The 16174-nt window shown below is 43.9% G+C and overlaps 1 protein-coding gene across 1 annotated transcript; it reads right to left on the minus strand.

Moving 5' to 3' along the window:
• Nucleotides 1-1037: 1037 nt before the first annotated feature.
• On the minus strand, nucleotides 1038-15927 carry si:dkey-220o5.5 (actin filament-associated protein 1-like 2). The gene is made up of 16 exons (XM_055224442.1): nucleotides 15837-15927; nucleotides 10668-10817; nucleotides 10510-10575; nucleotides 10015-10076; nucleotides 9368-9461; nucleotides 9033-9265; nucleotides 7710-7889; nucleotides 6006-6083; nucleotides 5758-5827; nucleotides 5304-5587; nucleotides 4505-4605; nucleotides 4310-4391; nucleotides 4110-4164; nucleotides 2845-3011; nucleotides 2210-2320; nucleotides 1038-1337 (listed from the first exon to the last, which is right to left on the minus strand). Exons 1-16 carry the CDS (start codon nucleotides 15865-15867, stop codon nucleotides 1311-1313), a joined length of 1791 nt encoding a protein of 596 aa, XP_055080417.1. The 5' UTR covers nucleotides 15868-15927; the 3' UTR covers nucleotides 1038-1310.
• Nucleotides 15928-16174: the final 247 nt, after the last annotated feature.

Here is a 16174-nt window from a genome sequence, read left to right on the forward strand (position 1 = left end):
ATAGACATAAATATAATAAATATGTTTTTTCATTCTGTTTGTGTTTATTGCCCTGCGTCCTTACTGTGCGTGGGCTCGCATCTCCACAAACCTGACTCTTATTTGGCCTGTAGAAGGGCTTTCACCTGCTGTTTACATGGAAATGTTCCTTTGGCTATAATGTTCCACAGTATGGCATAAAACATACCTATCTTCATGGAGAATGCTACGAAGTATGACTTTAATTTTCTGTTTCCATGAATGCTTTAAAGCACTTTGTAGTTTGACTGATGTTATCGCTTTGCTTGGAATATTCCACAGTATGGCATAAAACTTCTCCATGGAGAGAAGAAGGGACACAGGTAAAGTTAGAAGTCAGATTCGTGGAGAGGCGAGCCCACTCACAGTAAGAATACAAGTTTTTCAAGGGATACTGGAGCAATGAAATGAAACACCTGAATGCATTGTGGATGTAAGACAGATAAGTTTAATGCCACACTGTGGAACTTTCCAGCAAAGCTCTAAAATCACCATGGAGACTATGATAAATGTACTTGCAATAAACGTAAATACAACTGACCAACTACCCTGAGAGTTGGTGGTTATTTTTGGATATTTTTTATTGTGTCCTTGAGCCTAACACTTTTGCCTGTGTATATTTCTAAATGTGTGACTGATGGTGGTCAGAGAGATTAAAGGCGCAGATTGGCAGCCATGTCTCTTTCCGTCTGCCCTGGGGCGGCTGTGGCAGGAATGTATCTGTGTGAATGCAAAATAAACCTTCAAAATAATGAGAATCTCAAATTAAAGGAGTTTATAAGAGTTTTTCATAACTCTCAGAGACCAGAGCGGAGTTTTCAGCATGCTAACTTCCTGATTATAGACCAATAACCGCTTTATAATCAGATGCAGACAGCACGCAGCAGATTTATTTTAACCTGAAGAGCTGCTTTTATAATAGACCTGTACTGAGACAGGAAACATTTAACTCAAACACTTGGGACAGAATCTCTCAGAAGCTCCAATCTCTCTTTAAGTGACAAATAGGAAACATTTTACTAATAATACAAAACAGGTTAAAATAGTTTAATTATAAATGACTTGTTTTTTCCATATAAAAAGTGCTCCTTATAAAACATTGTACAAAAGGACAGTAAAAGGACAGTGCCAATGTGGTGATCCTGAGGTGGGATCCAAAACTGACAAATAAGAAATATTAATATAGTTATTAATAAAAACATTGGATTCATCCCTCGTTCATCCCGAGCCCCTCTGTTTGTTGTTCTTATGCTGTATTTTACACTTCAAATTACTCTGAGAATTTTTGATGTTCAGGCTGCAGCTTTCATCTCCCACTCCTGTGAAAACAAAAATATAATATTAGCTTTACATGTTAAAGACGCACTATGTAACTTTTCTGGTTGGCCACATGCTTGTTTCCATGGAGATGCTATTGCTTTACCTGGAATGTTCCGCATGGCATTAAATGTATCCATCTTAGACTAGTTCAAATACAGATGTTTTTATTGCTAAAGAAGAACTTGGAAAACATGTTTTCTTACTGTCTGAACTGTAACTTAGTCTGCTTGCGTCACATGCTTGTCTCCATGGAGATAAATATGTTTGATAATGTAATACTGTAAAAGATTCGAGGCATAGCAATAACATCTCCTTGGAGGAAAGCAGGTGGTGGTTCCTTCACCAGAAAAGTTCCATAGTGCAGTTTTCATTGACTTTCACTTTCTACTGAAAAACCGTCACCACTCTCTCTGTAACTGCTGCTGTCATACTTGTCATTTGGTCTTAAAATATTCATATTAACCCGCTCTACATGATCATGAGGTTTTTATTTCACTATTGTGTCCATAAATCAAGATATGAACATTAAGTACAGATAAATCAGGCTCATTCTTTCTGAGGTCAATTCCGCTAGCGTTAGCAGTTGACAGCTTTGCTAAGGGGAAGAGGCATTACCTTCAACAGCCTTGCTCTGGTTGCTATGATACTTGCAATCAGAATTCCAAAGTTGGCGCTCAGCTCCAGATTAGCCGCTATCACTGCTAGCCTAGAAGAGCTTTATTTGATTGGAGCTGAACGCTGTGGCTGACGTCACATGCACTTAGTCCACATCTTTATACAGTCTATGGACAAACCCCAATGGACCCTCAGGGGGCAGTGTTTGTAAAGTGTGTAGTTTTATTAAGAGTTCCACAGTGTAGCGTTAAAGTACCTTCTTCCTGTTGGAAACGCGCCCGGTCTCCAGGAATAGCATTGACGGAGCTCGTTTCAGAGACAGTTTGGCTGAAGCTGTCCTCCTCAGCAGAGGTGTCAGGAAATTGGACTGTACATAATATGAACATAAATGAAACTTTTACATCATAAACACACAGGATGTGAGCACTGGACAAGGACATACAGGTAAAACTATGGTCATTCCCTTTGGAGTGTGTCAGTCTGACTATGAAAGTCCTTTGGCTCTCTTCAGCTCCAGGTGTACTTAAGCTAACAATTAGCGAAAAAAACAGGTTGACATGTTATAATGTACCTGGAGTTGTATTTTGTTTCATTCACACTTGTTTCATGAATCCATTAATCCTTCTATGAGTCTCAAAAATCCTCTATTTGCATTTTGGCAGTTTAGCTGCATCACAGATAAAAATCCAAACTTCTTCTGCACAGTTCTTAAGCCCATAACCTATCACTATCATAACAATGCATAATATGTGTTTTAAAGGTGTACTTTTCTGATAGAGGGTCCTTCACCTACTTGTCTGCATGGAGATTCAAATGCTTTACTTGGAATGTTCCACAGTATGGCATTACATATTATCTATCTCTATGGAGACAATCAGGAGTTTCTCTCACCTGGGCGCGCTCGGTGCAGATGGCCAGCGACTGTCTGAAGGAGATGCGTTTGTTTTTCGTTGCCAGGTTGATCTCTGACTCTGCCCGCAGCTTCACTCCATTTGAGGCGTGAGGTTTCCCAGCGAGCTCCAGTCTCTGAACACACCGCTGCTCCCCACCCCTCCGCTCTGACAGAAAACAAAACAGCATAACATTAGAAAGGCTCTAGTTTAACCTAAGCTGGAGGTCAGAGGACAGATCCTCAGGTGGAGTTCTCTGTGTAACTGTCAGATTACAGATGTGTTGACCTGGTTCATGGTTGATATCTGTGTAATCACTAGGCCTATCCAGTGATAGGCCTAGAGTAATCACTGGGCCAGCCACTGGATAGGCCCAAAAATGGCACAATGTTCAGCATCTTCTCAGTCAGTTTAAATAAACAAAAGTCAAATGATTTTCTCACAGCAGCTTCAGAAAGTGGAACCATTATTCAATCCCAAAGATGGGATTGTTGTCAGTTAAAAGTTTGTGGAGCTGATCCCAAACAGATAATGACAAGGTTCAATATTCGTGAAGCAGAAGTTGGAGATGTATTTAAAAACTGAATCTTCCATAGAGTTATATAGGCCCCTGCCCATCACCACTAACCCAGGACTAAACCAGGTCTAAACCAGGACTAAAACAGGTCTAAACCAGGAGTAAACCGGGGCTAAACCAGGGCTAAACCGGGACTAAACCAGGACTAAACCAGGGCTAAACCAGGACTAAAAACAGGTTTAAACCAGGCATAAACCTGGTCTAAACCGGGTCTAAACCAGGACTAAACCAGGGTTAAACCAGGACTAAACCAGGGTTAAACCAGGACTAAACCAGGACTAAACCAGGACTAAACCAGACCTAAAAAAGGTCTAAACAAGGACTAAACCAGGGCTAAACCAGGACTAAATCAGGATTAAACCAGGACTAAAACAGGTCTAAACCAGGACTAAAACAGGTTTAAACCAGGAATAAACCAGGTCTAAAACAGGACTAAAACAGGCCTAAACCAAGACTACAACAGGTTTAAACCAGGACTAAAATAGGTCCAAACAAGGACTAAGCCAGGTCTAAACCAGGTCTAAACCAGGTCTTAACCAGGTCTAAACCAGGACTAAAATAGGCCTAAACCAGGAATAAACCAGGAATAAACCAGGAGAAAGCCAGGACTAAACTAGTTCTAATCCAGAACTAAACGAGGACCAAACCAGGTCTAAACCAGGGCTGAATCAGAACTACATGGTACTGACGGTTGAGGCTGGTGTTGCTGTAGGTCCCTGAGTCTTGGCTGGAGTCTTTGTGGAGCTGAACAAACAAAAACAAAAACATCTATATTAGTTTTCCCAACAGCTTTTGTAGTAGTAGTAGTAGTAGTAGTAGTAGTAGTAGTAGTAGTAGTAGTAGTAGCAGTAGTAGCAGCAGTAGTGGTGGTGGTGGTAGTGGTACTGACCTGGTGCTGTACGACTGAGCTGTTGGAGTAGAGTTGGGTCTCATAAGTGTTCGGTGACGGGAACCTCCGAGTTTGGAGACCACTGAGCAAACAAAACGAGGTCTGAACCAGGACTAAACCAGGACTGAATCAGGACTTAACAATGTCTGAACCAGGAATAAACCAGGACTGAACCAGGACTAAACCAGACCTTACCTGAGGGGATCGCTGTCCTCAGGTGGGCTGGGCTCTTGTTTCTGATTAGCCGATTCCTTTAGTAGTTTGATCCAGTGCTCCCTCTCCTCATCGCTGCTCACCTGCATACACATACATACACACCCCCACGCACACGCACACACACACACACCCCCACACACACACACACACATTAGAGTACACACTCCCCTATGATTGGTTAAAGCCACCTGTCACTCACTCAAAGCGTGACAGAGGCTGACCAATAGGAAGAATGAGTGAGTGCTACATTAAACAGAAAGGCATGAATCAACAATGACCAAAATAGCCCAGCGCTAACGCACACTCTGATTGGTCAGTTCTCTCTCTCTCCTGTCTGATTGGTCGACTCCTTTCACACTAAGAGCGACAAAATGGTTTCCCTGAGCTCAGTTCACTCCTGTGTAGTCCTCTAACACCGACAGTTTATGAAAGAATTATCATGTAAACTACATTACTAAGAACATTTATATTCAGACACTATTCAATATCATCTTTCTCTAAAATCTGAAATCATTCTGAGTATCACACCCCTGGTTGGGAAACACTCCTCTGACCATGTGCGGGGGTCACTGGGATGTTTTGTGCCTCGGCAAATTCAAGTGTCTATTCAAAGGTGTCCCCTGATTGGCTGTTGCCTCTACGATATCGCTCTCAATTTGCATAAAGTTGACTCAGGGGCCCGCCTCCTCTAGTCTCCTCCTCCTCCAGCCAAACAGAGGAAGTCTGACTGTAGTGTGATTAGTCCCTCCCTGTCTCCTCTCTGATGATTGACCCTCACCTCCAGCACAGCGGGTGCCTCACTGAGCGTGCTCAGTGTGATCCTGTAGGAGTGGAGTGTGTCCGGTCCAGAAGTGACCTCACAGCCAATCAGAGACAGCATGTACTGAGGGGTCCTTCCACGGTCCGAGTTCTGGTTATGATCCTGGTTCTGATCCTGGTTTAGACCCTGATCCTGGTCTAGATCTGGGTCCTGGTCTCTGTGGGCGAACATGTTCAGGATTCCGCCCTGCACCTCACAGTGCAGACTCTGCCACTGACAGTTCATCAGCACATTCAGGTAACCTACAACACAAACGGGAGGGCATCTGACATATCTGATACACAGGGAGGGCATCTGACACATAGGGACACAGGAGGACGGAAGGGCATCTGACACACAAGGATACAGAAGGATGGGAGGGCATCTGACTCACAGGAATACTGGTATAATGTACTGCGACTAAGGCTCTCACCTTTGTCCTGTGGAGAACGCTGTGGAGCTGAGGATCTCTCGTCATCTGAGTCTGTCTGCACTGCACTGGTCTGAACACAAGAAGAACAGGATGAACCAGGGCTAAACTAGGACTAACCAAGATTAAATGAAGACTAAACCAGGTCTAAACCAGGTCTAAACCAGGTCTAAACCAGGTCTAAACCAGGTCTAAACCAGGTCTAAACCAGGTCTAAACCAGGTCTAAACCAGGTCTAAACCAGGTCTTACCCTGCAGGACAGTGGTTCAGTTCTGATCAAAGATGAACTTTGCGTCTCGATGTCTCCACAGCTCAGCTCCTCAATCACCTGCGACAGAGTAGAGCAGGTTCAGGTTTATACAGGTCTCAGTCTGGACACAGCTACATCACTGGTTCCCACGGAAGAGGTCAAGACCCCCAGGAAGTCATGAGGCACTGAGCTCAGTGTCCCCAGAGGATTTGTTCTGATGTTCTAAGGTTTGAAGAGTCTGATGTCCTAAGGTTCTGTAGTTCTGGTGTTCTAAGGCTCCAAGGTCCTGATGTTCTATCAATCTATGGTTCTGATGCTCTAAGGTTCAAATGATCCAATGTTCTGATGTTCTATGGCTCCTAAGTTCCAATATTGTAATGCTCAGATGTTCTCATGTTCCAAACTTTGAATGTTCTATGTTCTAAAGGTCTGAATTTCTGATGTTCTATGTTTGGTGGCTCTAATGTTCTGATATTCCAAGTTTCAAATCTTGTGATGTCCTAAGGTTCTAATACTAATCCTAAAGGTTCTAAGGTTTCTATGTTCTGATGTTCCACTGTTCTAATTTTCAAAATTTCTGATGTTCTATGCTCCACAGTTCCAATGTTCTAAGTTTCAAATGTTCCATTTTCCTGATGTTCTAAGGTCCAGTTCTTCTAATGTTCTGTTGTTCTCTGTTCCAATGTTCCACTGTACTACAGTTCCAATGACCCATGATTCTAATGTTCCAATGCCCTAATGTTTCATGTTCCAGGGTTCTAAGGTTCTGATGTTCCAATGTTCCACCGTTCTATAGCTCTAAGTTTCTGATGTTCTAATGTTCCAACATTCTAAGGTTAGAATATCCTGATGTTATAATGTTCTGATGCTCAAAGATTCTAATGTTCCAATGTTTCAAAGTTCTACTGCTCTTATGTTCTAAGGTTATGATCTCCTAAGGTTCTAAGGTTCTGATGGTCCAATGTTGTAAGGGTAAAAAGTTCTGATGTTTTCAGGTTCAGATGTTCAGAGGTTCCAGTGTTCTAATAGTCTGAGGTTCCATGGTTCTAAGGTTCCAAAGTTCTATTTGTAAGGTTCCAATGTTCTTACTTTCTAATGTCCTGATGTTCTGTTGCTGTTGTATATATTTTCTCCCTTTAAGTATTTCATTTGATTTTTTAAGCATATCTTTTTAACTTTGTGCATGCCCTTATTTGTATTTGTATTTATTCAGTGTGTTTATGTTGCACTTTTTCACCGAAGCAAGTTCCTAGTTTGTGAACTGTGTTCACAGACTATGGCAATAAAAGTCTTCTGATTCTGATTCTACTGTGCTGATGTTCAAAGAGTCTAATATTCAAAAGTTGTTCTAATGTTAAAATACCCTAATGTTCTAATGTTCCACTGTTCCAAGGTTTTAATGTTCTACATTGCTAATGTGCCAGAGCTCCAAGGCTCTAATGTTCCAATGTTCTAATGCTCCAATGTTCCAATGTTCTAAGGTTTTAAAGCTCAGATGTTATAAGGTTCTAATGTTCTGATGTTCTAGTGTTCCAATGTCCTACGGTTCTAAGGTCTAATGCTTAGGTCAATCTATTGCTTGGTTGATAATTGCAGCAGCTGTATTAGGGACAGATATATAATAAATACTGTATATAGTTTCCACTATTGGGCGTGCTGGTAGTAGTAGTATCAATACTAGTAGTAGCAGTAGTAATATTGTACCGTCTTCCACTCCTGGGCATGTTGGTAGCTACTAAACCCCAGGACGAGGCTGTGTGACCCGGGAAGGAGCAGTCTGAGGGTGTGGGGGACTCTCCTCTGGGGCTTGGCTTTATACACCAGGACACAGCCACGGAGGTCCAGCGCCATCTGCGGGTCAGGGTCCCGAGGGCACTTATAATACTGTAACACAAGCACAATATAAACACTCTTATCACTGTGACACAATCACAATATTCATATTTTGCAGTTGATGCACTGCTCTGTCTGAAGCTCTGTTAAGGTAAAGTTTAATCTAAACAATATTTGAACACAATCTGACAATAAAGAACTGACTCAGCTGGAACTACAACATGTGAGCTAATTTATACTGTTAACAAATCACATTACGGTGAGTGTCGCCAGATGAAGACTTAAGTCATAAGATTAATATGACAAGTTTGTGGAGATGATCTCAAACAAATAATGAGAAGGTTTAACATTTGTGGAGCAGAAGTTTGGAGATTTCTTTAAAAACAGTGAATCTCCCATAGAATTATACAGACCCTGCCCTCCATCTCAAACATACACAGCAGAATTATAAAAGTTATATAAACTTACCTCACCAGAAAAATGACCTAGGTGCACTATGTAATTTTGAGGGAATCAGTCTCCTCTTTGCCTCCATGGAGATGTTATTGCTTAGTCTGAAATGTTTCACAGCCTACCATTAAACATATCTACAGAATTTATTTAATTATATCTTGTTTTTATCGCTTAGAATACCTTGAAAAACATGCATTCTTACTATGAGCAAGGCCGCCTTTCCACAGATCTGACCTGGTGTTGTAACATGCTTGTCTCCATGGAGATAAGTTTAATGCCATACTGTGGTACATTGTAGACCAGTAGCTCTCAAACTCAGTCCAAGTATCGCCAATGTATAGATTTTGCTTCACGAGTACCACCAGATCTAAAACACGTCTATAACAGGACTATTCTAGGTCTAATTTAGGTCTAAACCATGTCTAGTACAGGACTATTCCAGGTCTAATATTGGACTAAACAAGGACTATGACAGGACTATTCCAGCTCTGATATAAAAGGACTATTCCAGGTCTAATCTAGGACAAAACCAAGTCTATAACAGAACTATTCCAGGTCTAATCTAGGACTAACACAGGTTTACAACAGGACTCTTCCAGGTCCAGGAATACAGGAATACATAATTTCCACTGTCCTTCTAAACAGAAACATTCCTCCAAAAAAACATATCCATGGAGACAAGCAATGAATGTGCCCTGTACCAGAAAGGTTCCGCAGTCCCCTTTAAAACTTTCTCTGTACCATGAGCGAGTGGTTCTTGATGATGAACAGTTGTTTGGTCCACTGCCCGAGCCACTTCCTCCTCCACAGGTAACCGCAGAGACGGGACTCAGGGGCGGGCCTTAGACATGGCTGTGACGCACTCCATTGGACAAAGCGCCTGTCCAGCATCAGCCTGGCCCCACCCTCAAACACGTCATCGTCGTCTTCATCGCCGTAGGATTCATAATGACTGCTGTCTGACTCCGCCTTTTCTGCACAGACAAAAGTAGTAGTAGTAGTAGTAGTAGTAGTAGTAGTAGTAGTAGTAGTAGTAGTAGTAGTAGTTGTAGTAGTTGTAATAATAGTAGTAGTACCAGTAGAGTTGCAGGTGGACTGTGGGGCGTAGGGAGCAGCTTCTTCGTACGTGTCCTCTTCATCGGGAGGAAGAGTCAGCACAGAATGGACACTCTGAAATATATAATAAAACATAATCTAACACACAAGGATATAGGAGAGTGGGAGGGCATCTATCACAGGGGTACACAGGAGGACGGGAGGGCATCTGACACACAGGAAGCACAAATAACTTTATCTTAAAAGAACAACAGCATTTAAACCAAGACTGAACCAGGTCTTTCTTCTGGATTTGTGGAGACATGTTGCGGTGACACGGATCAGGTAGCACCAGCATCTAATCTTCCTCATCTCTGACCACTTCCTGTCTGCTCCGAGTGACAACCAATCAGACCTCCGCACCTCTAAACACTCACTTCCTGTCTCAAGTCCAAATTCCAGTGAGACCAGACCACGGACAAGGACTAAACTAGGATTAAACCAGGACTGAACCAGGACTGAACCTGGACTTAACATGGACTAAAACCTATTCTAAACCTGTATAAGATCTGAGGTGTTTTGTGTCCTTTCCTAATATAACCCATCCTTCAGTATCTCTCAGTTAAACCTGCATTTGACCCATCCTCCAGTGTCTCTGGGATACACCTGTTGGGAGCAATGGACTTACTCCCAGTTTGTGTTGTAGTTTTGGGTCCTTGTTGGGGTCCAGCTCTGAGGTCCAAGTCACATCTGAAACAGAAAAATCACACTTAAGTTCACATTCAGGACTGAGTAGCAAAATAGTTTAAGAGACAATCTGGAAACTTAACAGGAGAGCCACTTCAGTGCAGGTTTAGTCCTGGTTTAGTCCTGTTTCAGTACTAGTTCAGTCAAGGTTTATTCCTGGTTCAGTCTTGGTTTAGTCCTGGTTCAGTCCTGGTTTATTTCTGGTACAGTCCTGGTTTAGTCCTGGTTTAGTCCTGGTTTAGTCCTGGTTTAGACCTGGTTTAGTACTGATTTAGTCCTAGTTCAGTCCTAGTTCAGTCCTGGTTCAGTCCTAGTTCAGTCCTGGTTCAATCTTGGTTCAGTCCTGGTTTAGACCCGGTTTAGTCCTGGTTCAGTCCTGGTTTAGTCCTGGTTCAGTCCTGATTTAGTCCTGGTTCAGTCCTGGTTCAGTCCTGACCTGGTGCTGGGGGATCTGTGGGAGATGAGGAGGGGCAGCTCATCACCATGTACTCAGCATCCTCCACTGGAAATATACAACACAAATTTAAAGGAATAGTAGAAGTAATAGTACTCGCCTGTAGAAGTAGTAGCAGTAGTAGTAGTAATAGTACTCACCTGTAGTAGTACCTGTAGTATTCGCAGTAGCTTGCAGAGTAGACAGCAGCTCGGAGAGTGATTTCTTTTGGGCCTGTGCGATGAAACTCAGGTTTTCAGAATCCAACAGGGACAGAAAGGACTGAAGATCCCACAGCACACGAGCTAGGACTGAATAGAGAGGAAACAAGGAGAGAGGAGACAGGAGGTGAGGAAAGAGGAGACGAGAGAGGAGACAAGGAGAGGACGAGAGGAGAGAGCATACAAGGACAGAGAAGACAAGGAGGTGAGGAAAGAGGAGATGAGGGAGGAGACAAGGAGAGAGGAGAGGACGAGAGGAGAGAGCATACAAGGAGAGAGAAGACAAGTGAGGAAAGAGGAGACGAGAGAGGGGAGAGAGGAGATAGGAGACAAGGAGAGAGATGATGAGCTTGAAGACAAGGGGAGAAAAGAGGATGAGAGGAGAGAGCAGACAAGGAGAGAGGAAAAGAGAGTAAACAAGGAAAGAAGAGAGAGGAGGTGAGCAAAGAGGAGACGTAAGAAGAAGAAGGAGACAAGGAGAGAGGAGAGGAGATAGGAGACAAGGAGAGAGGAGACAAGGAGAGTAGACAAGGAGAGAGGAGACAGGAGGTGAGGAAAGAGGAGACAAGAAAGGAAAGGAGGAGAGAGTAGACAAGGAGAGAAACGACAAGAAGAGAGGAGAGGAGCAGATGAGACAGGAGAAACAAAGGGGGGAGGAGACAAGGAGGTAAGGTTAAGGTAAGGTACACTTTAATAATACTTTGTCAGGGAAATTCTTTCTCTGCATTTGACCCATCCTTCAGTGTCTCTGGGGCAGGAGGTAAAAAGGTAAAGGGGAAGGAACGAGGAGACAAGGAGACAAAGTTCCACGGTGCAGCTTTAAACAGTATTATGTCATAAGGCCACATGTGTATTTAACAGTGTGTACATTGTTAAACATTAGATCTGAAGGACACAGCTCTCACTCATTAACACTGAACACACAGGACAGAACTGTTCTACTCAAGCATTGAGGAAACAGCAAGTAAAAAATATAACACAGGTGAGCCACAGTGGTACAGCCTCACACGTCACGGTTAGGTCTCAGGCAATGCCCCTTCCCTTTCCCTTGGCAAAAATGTCAAACAAACCTGTTGCTAATGCTAGCGTGACCAACCTTGGGGAAATAAGGCACCTGATCTGTCTGTTATCAAAGTTCATATCTTGATTTACAGATGAAATAGTGAAATAAAAATTATGGGGAGCAGCAGTCACAGAGAGAGGGCGGTGACAGTGTTTCAATATAAAGTGAAATGGAGCCAGAGTCGATGGAGCCAGAGGGTGGTCTTGGTTTCGATCTGGTCTGGTCTGGGTCTGATCTGGGTCTGATCTGGGTCTGGTCTTATTCTTGTCCTGGTATTGGTCTTGTTCTGGTCTTGGTCTGGTCTGGTCTTGGTCTAGGTCTGGTTTTGGTATTGGTCTAGTCTTGGTCTGGTCTTGGTCCGGTCTTGATCTGGTCTTGGTCTTGGTCTTGGTCTTGGTCTGATCTTGGTCTTTGTCTTGGTCCAGTCTTGGTCTTGGTCTTGGTCTGGGTCTGATCTTGGTCTTTGTCTTGGTCCAGTCTTGGTCTTGGTCTGGTCTTGGTCTTGGTTAAGTCTTGGTCTGGTCCTGGTTTTGGCCTTGGTCTTGACCTTGGTCTGGTCCTGGCCTTGTCTTGGTCTTGGCTTTGGTCTGGTCTGGGTCTGGTCTTGGTCTAGTCTTGGCCTTGTCTTGGTCTGCCCTGGGTCTGGTTTTGGTCTAGTCTTGGTCTGATCATAGTCTGGTCTTGGTCTTGGTCTTGGTCCAGGTCTTGGTCTTGGTCCAGGTCTGGCCTTGGTCTGATCTTGGTCTTGGTCTGGGTCCTGGTCTGGTCTTGGTATAGGTCTGGTCTTGGTCTTGGTCTTGGTGTTAGTCCTGGTCTGGTCTCGGTCTGGTCCTGGCTTTGTCTTGGTCTTGCCTTTGGTCTTGGTCTGGTCTGGATCTTGGTCTGGTCTGGATCTGGTCTTGGTCTTGGCTTTGGTCTTGGTTTTGGTCTTGGTTTTGGTCTGGTCTGGTCTGGTCTTGGTCTGGTCTTGGCTTTGGTCTTGGTTTTGGTCTGGTCTTGGTCTGGTCTTGGTCTGGTCTTGGTCTGGTCTTGGTCTGGTGCAGTCTTGGTCTGGTCTTGGTTTTGGTCTTTGTCTGGATTTGCCTTGTCTTGGTCTGATCTGGGTCTGGTCTTGGCTTTGGTCTTGGTTTTGGTCTGGGCCTAGTCTTTGTCTGGTCTTGGTCTGGTCTTGGTTTTGGTCTGGGTCTAGTCTTTGTCTGGTCTTGGTCTGGTCTGGTCTGGTCTGATCTTGGTCTGGTCTTGGTCTGGTCTTGGTCTGGTCTTGGTCTGGTCTTGGTCTGGTCTTGGTCTGGTCTTGGTCTGATCTTAGTATGGGTCTTGGTCTGATCTTGGTCTGGTCTTGGTCTGGGCTTGGTCTGGACTTGGTCTGGGTCTGTTCCTCGTCTGGTCTTGGTCCAGATCTGGTCTCGGTTTTGGTCCTGGTCAGGTCTTGGTCTTAGTCTTGGTCTGATCTTGGTCTTTGTCTGGTCTGGTTTTGGTCTGGCCTTGGTCTAGTCTGGTCTTGGTTTGCTCTGGTCTTGGTCCGGTCTTGGTCCGGTCTTGGTCTGGTCTTGGTCTGGTCTTGGTCTGGTCTGGGTCTTGGTCTGGCCTTGGGTTTGGTCTGGTCTTGGTCTGGTCTTGGTCTGGTCCTTGTCTTGGTTTGGTCCTGGTCCTGCTCTTGGATACTCTGGGTCTGGTCTTGATCTGGGTCTTGGTCTGGCCCTAGTCTTGGACTGGTCTTGGTCTGGCCCTTGGTCTTGGTCTGGCCCTGGTCTTGGTCTGGCCCTGGTCTTGGTCTAGCCCCTGTAAAAGTCTTATTCTCAGTTCATTGACTGTAAAATGATTTTGCTTCATGAATAATATTTATATCCGCTCAAACATAGCCTCCATTATCCTCACTGACCCTGGATCTGCCCCATACACCAGGCCTGGTCTAGTCCTGGCTTGGTCTGGGTTCAGTCCTGGTCTAGTCCTGGTCCAGTTCTGGCCCAGTCCTGGTTTAGTCCTGGTTTAGTCCTGGTTTAGTCCTAGTTTTGTCCTGTTTTTCCCTCTTTGTTTAACTTCTCATTCACACACACAGTGACAGTACACAGAGGGTGAGTAGGAGTCCGAGGGGTTCAGTCCTCGTTCAGATACTGGTTGAACCCTGACTAAACTCGGCCCCCGGACTCTCAGGACCTGGGTCTTGGGCACATTCAGACTTTTGTGAGAGAATCATGAGGGAACAGAGAGCTTTGTGTCGTGGAGGCGAAAACATGAATGAATCTCAAAACACAAAACACTAAACACAAGATCATAACAGAGCTTTGTCTGTGAGGGGATTACACAGACAAAAAGACCCCAGACCAGCGCAAGCATCTGCTTCAGACCCGGTTTAGACCTGGTTTGGTCCTGGTTTAGTCCTGGTTTAGACCTGTTTCAGTCCTGGTTTAGTCCTGGTTTAGGTCTGGTTTAGTCCTGGTTTAGTCTTGGTTCAATCCTGCTTTAGACCTGCTTTAGACTGCTTTAGACTGCTTTAGTCCTGGTACAGTCCTGGTTTAGTCTTGGTTTAGTCCTGGTTCAGTCCTGGTTCAGTCCTGGTTTAGACCGCCTTTAGACCTCCTTTAGACCTGCTTTAAACTGCTTTAGTCCTGGTACAGTCCTGGTTTAGACCTGGTTTAGTCCTGGTTTAGTCCTAGTTTAGTGCTGGTTTAGTCCTAGTATAGTCCTGGTTTATAATAATAATGCATTAGCCCATTTCCAGACGCTCAAAGTTCGGTGGTGGTAAATTACTGTTGTAGCCTGTAGACTGACAGATCTGGCCCCATCTGACCCTCTCAACACCAACACACACATACGCCACACTCACAATCATAGTGGGTAAAGTGCCTTGCCAAAGGACACAATGGCAGCTCTGCTCACTGTGGCTCCTGGTGTTCCCCGGAGCAGACGAGGATGAACCAAACAGGACGCCGCTTTATCTGAAGAATGTTAAATATCGGAAACACATCTCCTCTCATCCTCTCCCAACGGACCTGTGTTTGTACAAGACCAGGACTAGACCGGGACTAGACCAGGACTAGACCAGGACTAGACCAGGACTGTACCAGGACTAGAACAGGACTAAACCAGGGCTAGACCAGAGCTAGATCAGCACTGAACCAGGACTGAACCAGGACTGAACCAGGACTGGACCAGGTCTAAAGTCTGGGTAATAATGACTTTTTAAAAATGTCTCTCAATATAAATTTCCTGAACATAAATATACAGACTTTTAGGGATACATCGATCCAGCTTTTTCGTTCTTATATCAATACTTTGACTTTAAGCATCTGTCGATACCTGATATTACCTAATACCAGTGTGGGAACAGAAAATGGGTCTAATTTCTTTAAACAAAATTATTACACAACAAATCCAATAGTGTTATGTAACTGTTGTTTCTCCTTCAAATCATAATGAACAGCTTTGTGTGAAGAAAAGTTCAAACATTATGAGATGTTCTGGGCCAATATCAGCCTCTAAGTCATCTTGTTAATGGTTAGGATATCCACTTAAGCGTTATCATGAAACCGATATCTGAAATGGCTAAATATTCAGTATTAGCGTCGATATTTCATAGTATTATTGTGAAGAAATTACATTTAAGTTTGATTCAAATGTGAATAATAACATTAAACCAGGATTAAACCAGGACTGAACCACAACTAAACTAAGACTGAACCACGGCTAAACCAGGACTGAACCAGGTCTGAACCGGGACTAAACCAGGACTGAACTTGGACTGAACCAGGTATAAACTAGGACTGAACCAAGATGAACCAGGACTAAACCAGGACTGAACCAGTACTGAACCAGTACTGAACCAGCAGAAAAAGCACAAATTCAAGTATTTTGAAATAAACCACCAAAACATCGCGTCCGGTGTAAGGTGAAAGAAACACAAATGTTCAAATGATGTCACTTGTACATTTGTAACACAATACTTTTACTCGATTAACTCCGGTTACTTGAGTATGAGTAAATAGAAGTACTGTGTCATTTACACATCTTTACTCAAGTAAAAAGTACTGTGTGATAAAACGTACCTTTCTGTTTGTCCATGTTTTCAGACTTCATCACATCCTAAAGAGGAACGGGAAAACCTGCTCTTCTCTGGTCCTGGTTTAGTCCTGGTCTAGATCTGGACAGGGATGAGGTTAGAGAGAGAGAGAGAGAGAGAGAGAGGGAGGGAGAGAGAGAGAGAGAGAGAGAGAGAGAGAGAGAGCGAGAGAGAGAGGGGATGAGGAAGGGAGGAGAGAGGTGGAGCTTCAGAAGAGAAAATTACAGGACACGCAACCACATCAATCTAAGGCTAAAACCAGGAACCAGGACCAAAACAGCACTGAACCAGGACTGTACCAGGATCAAAACAAGACTGAACCAA

The sequence above is a fragment of the Periophthalmus magnuspinnatus genome, chromosome 9 (assembly GCF_009829125.3).
Source record: "Periophthalmus magnuspinnatus isolate fPerMag1 chromosome 9, fPerMag1.2.pri, whole genome shotgun sequence".
Classification (NCBI taxonomy): domain Eukaryota; kingdom Metazoa; phylum Chordata; class Actinopteri; order Gobiiformes; family Gobiidae; genus Periophthalmus; species Periophthalmus magnuspinnatus.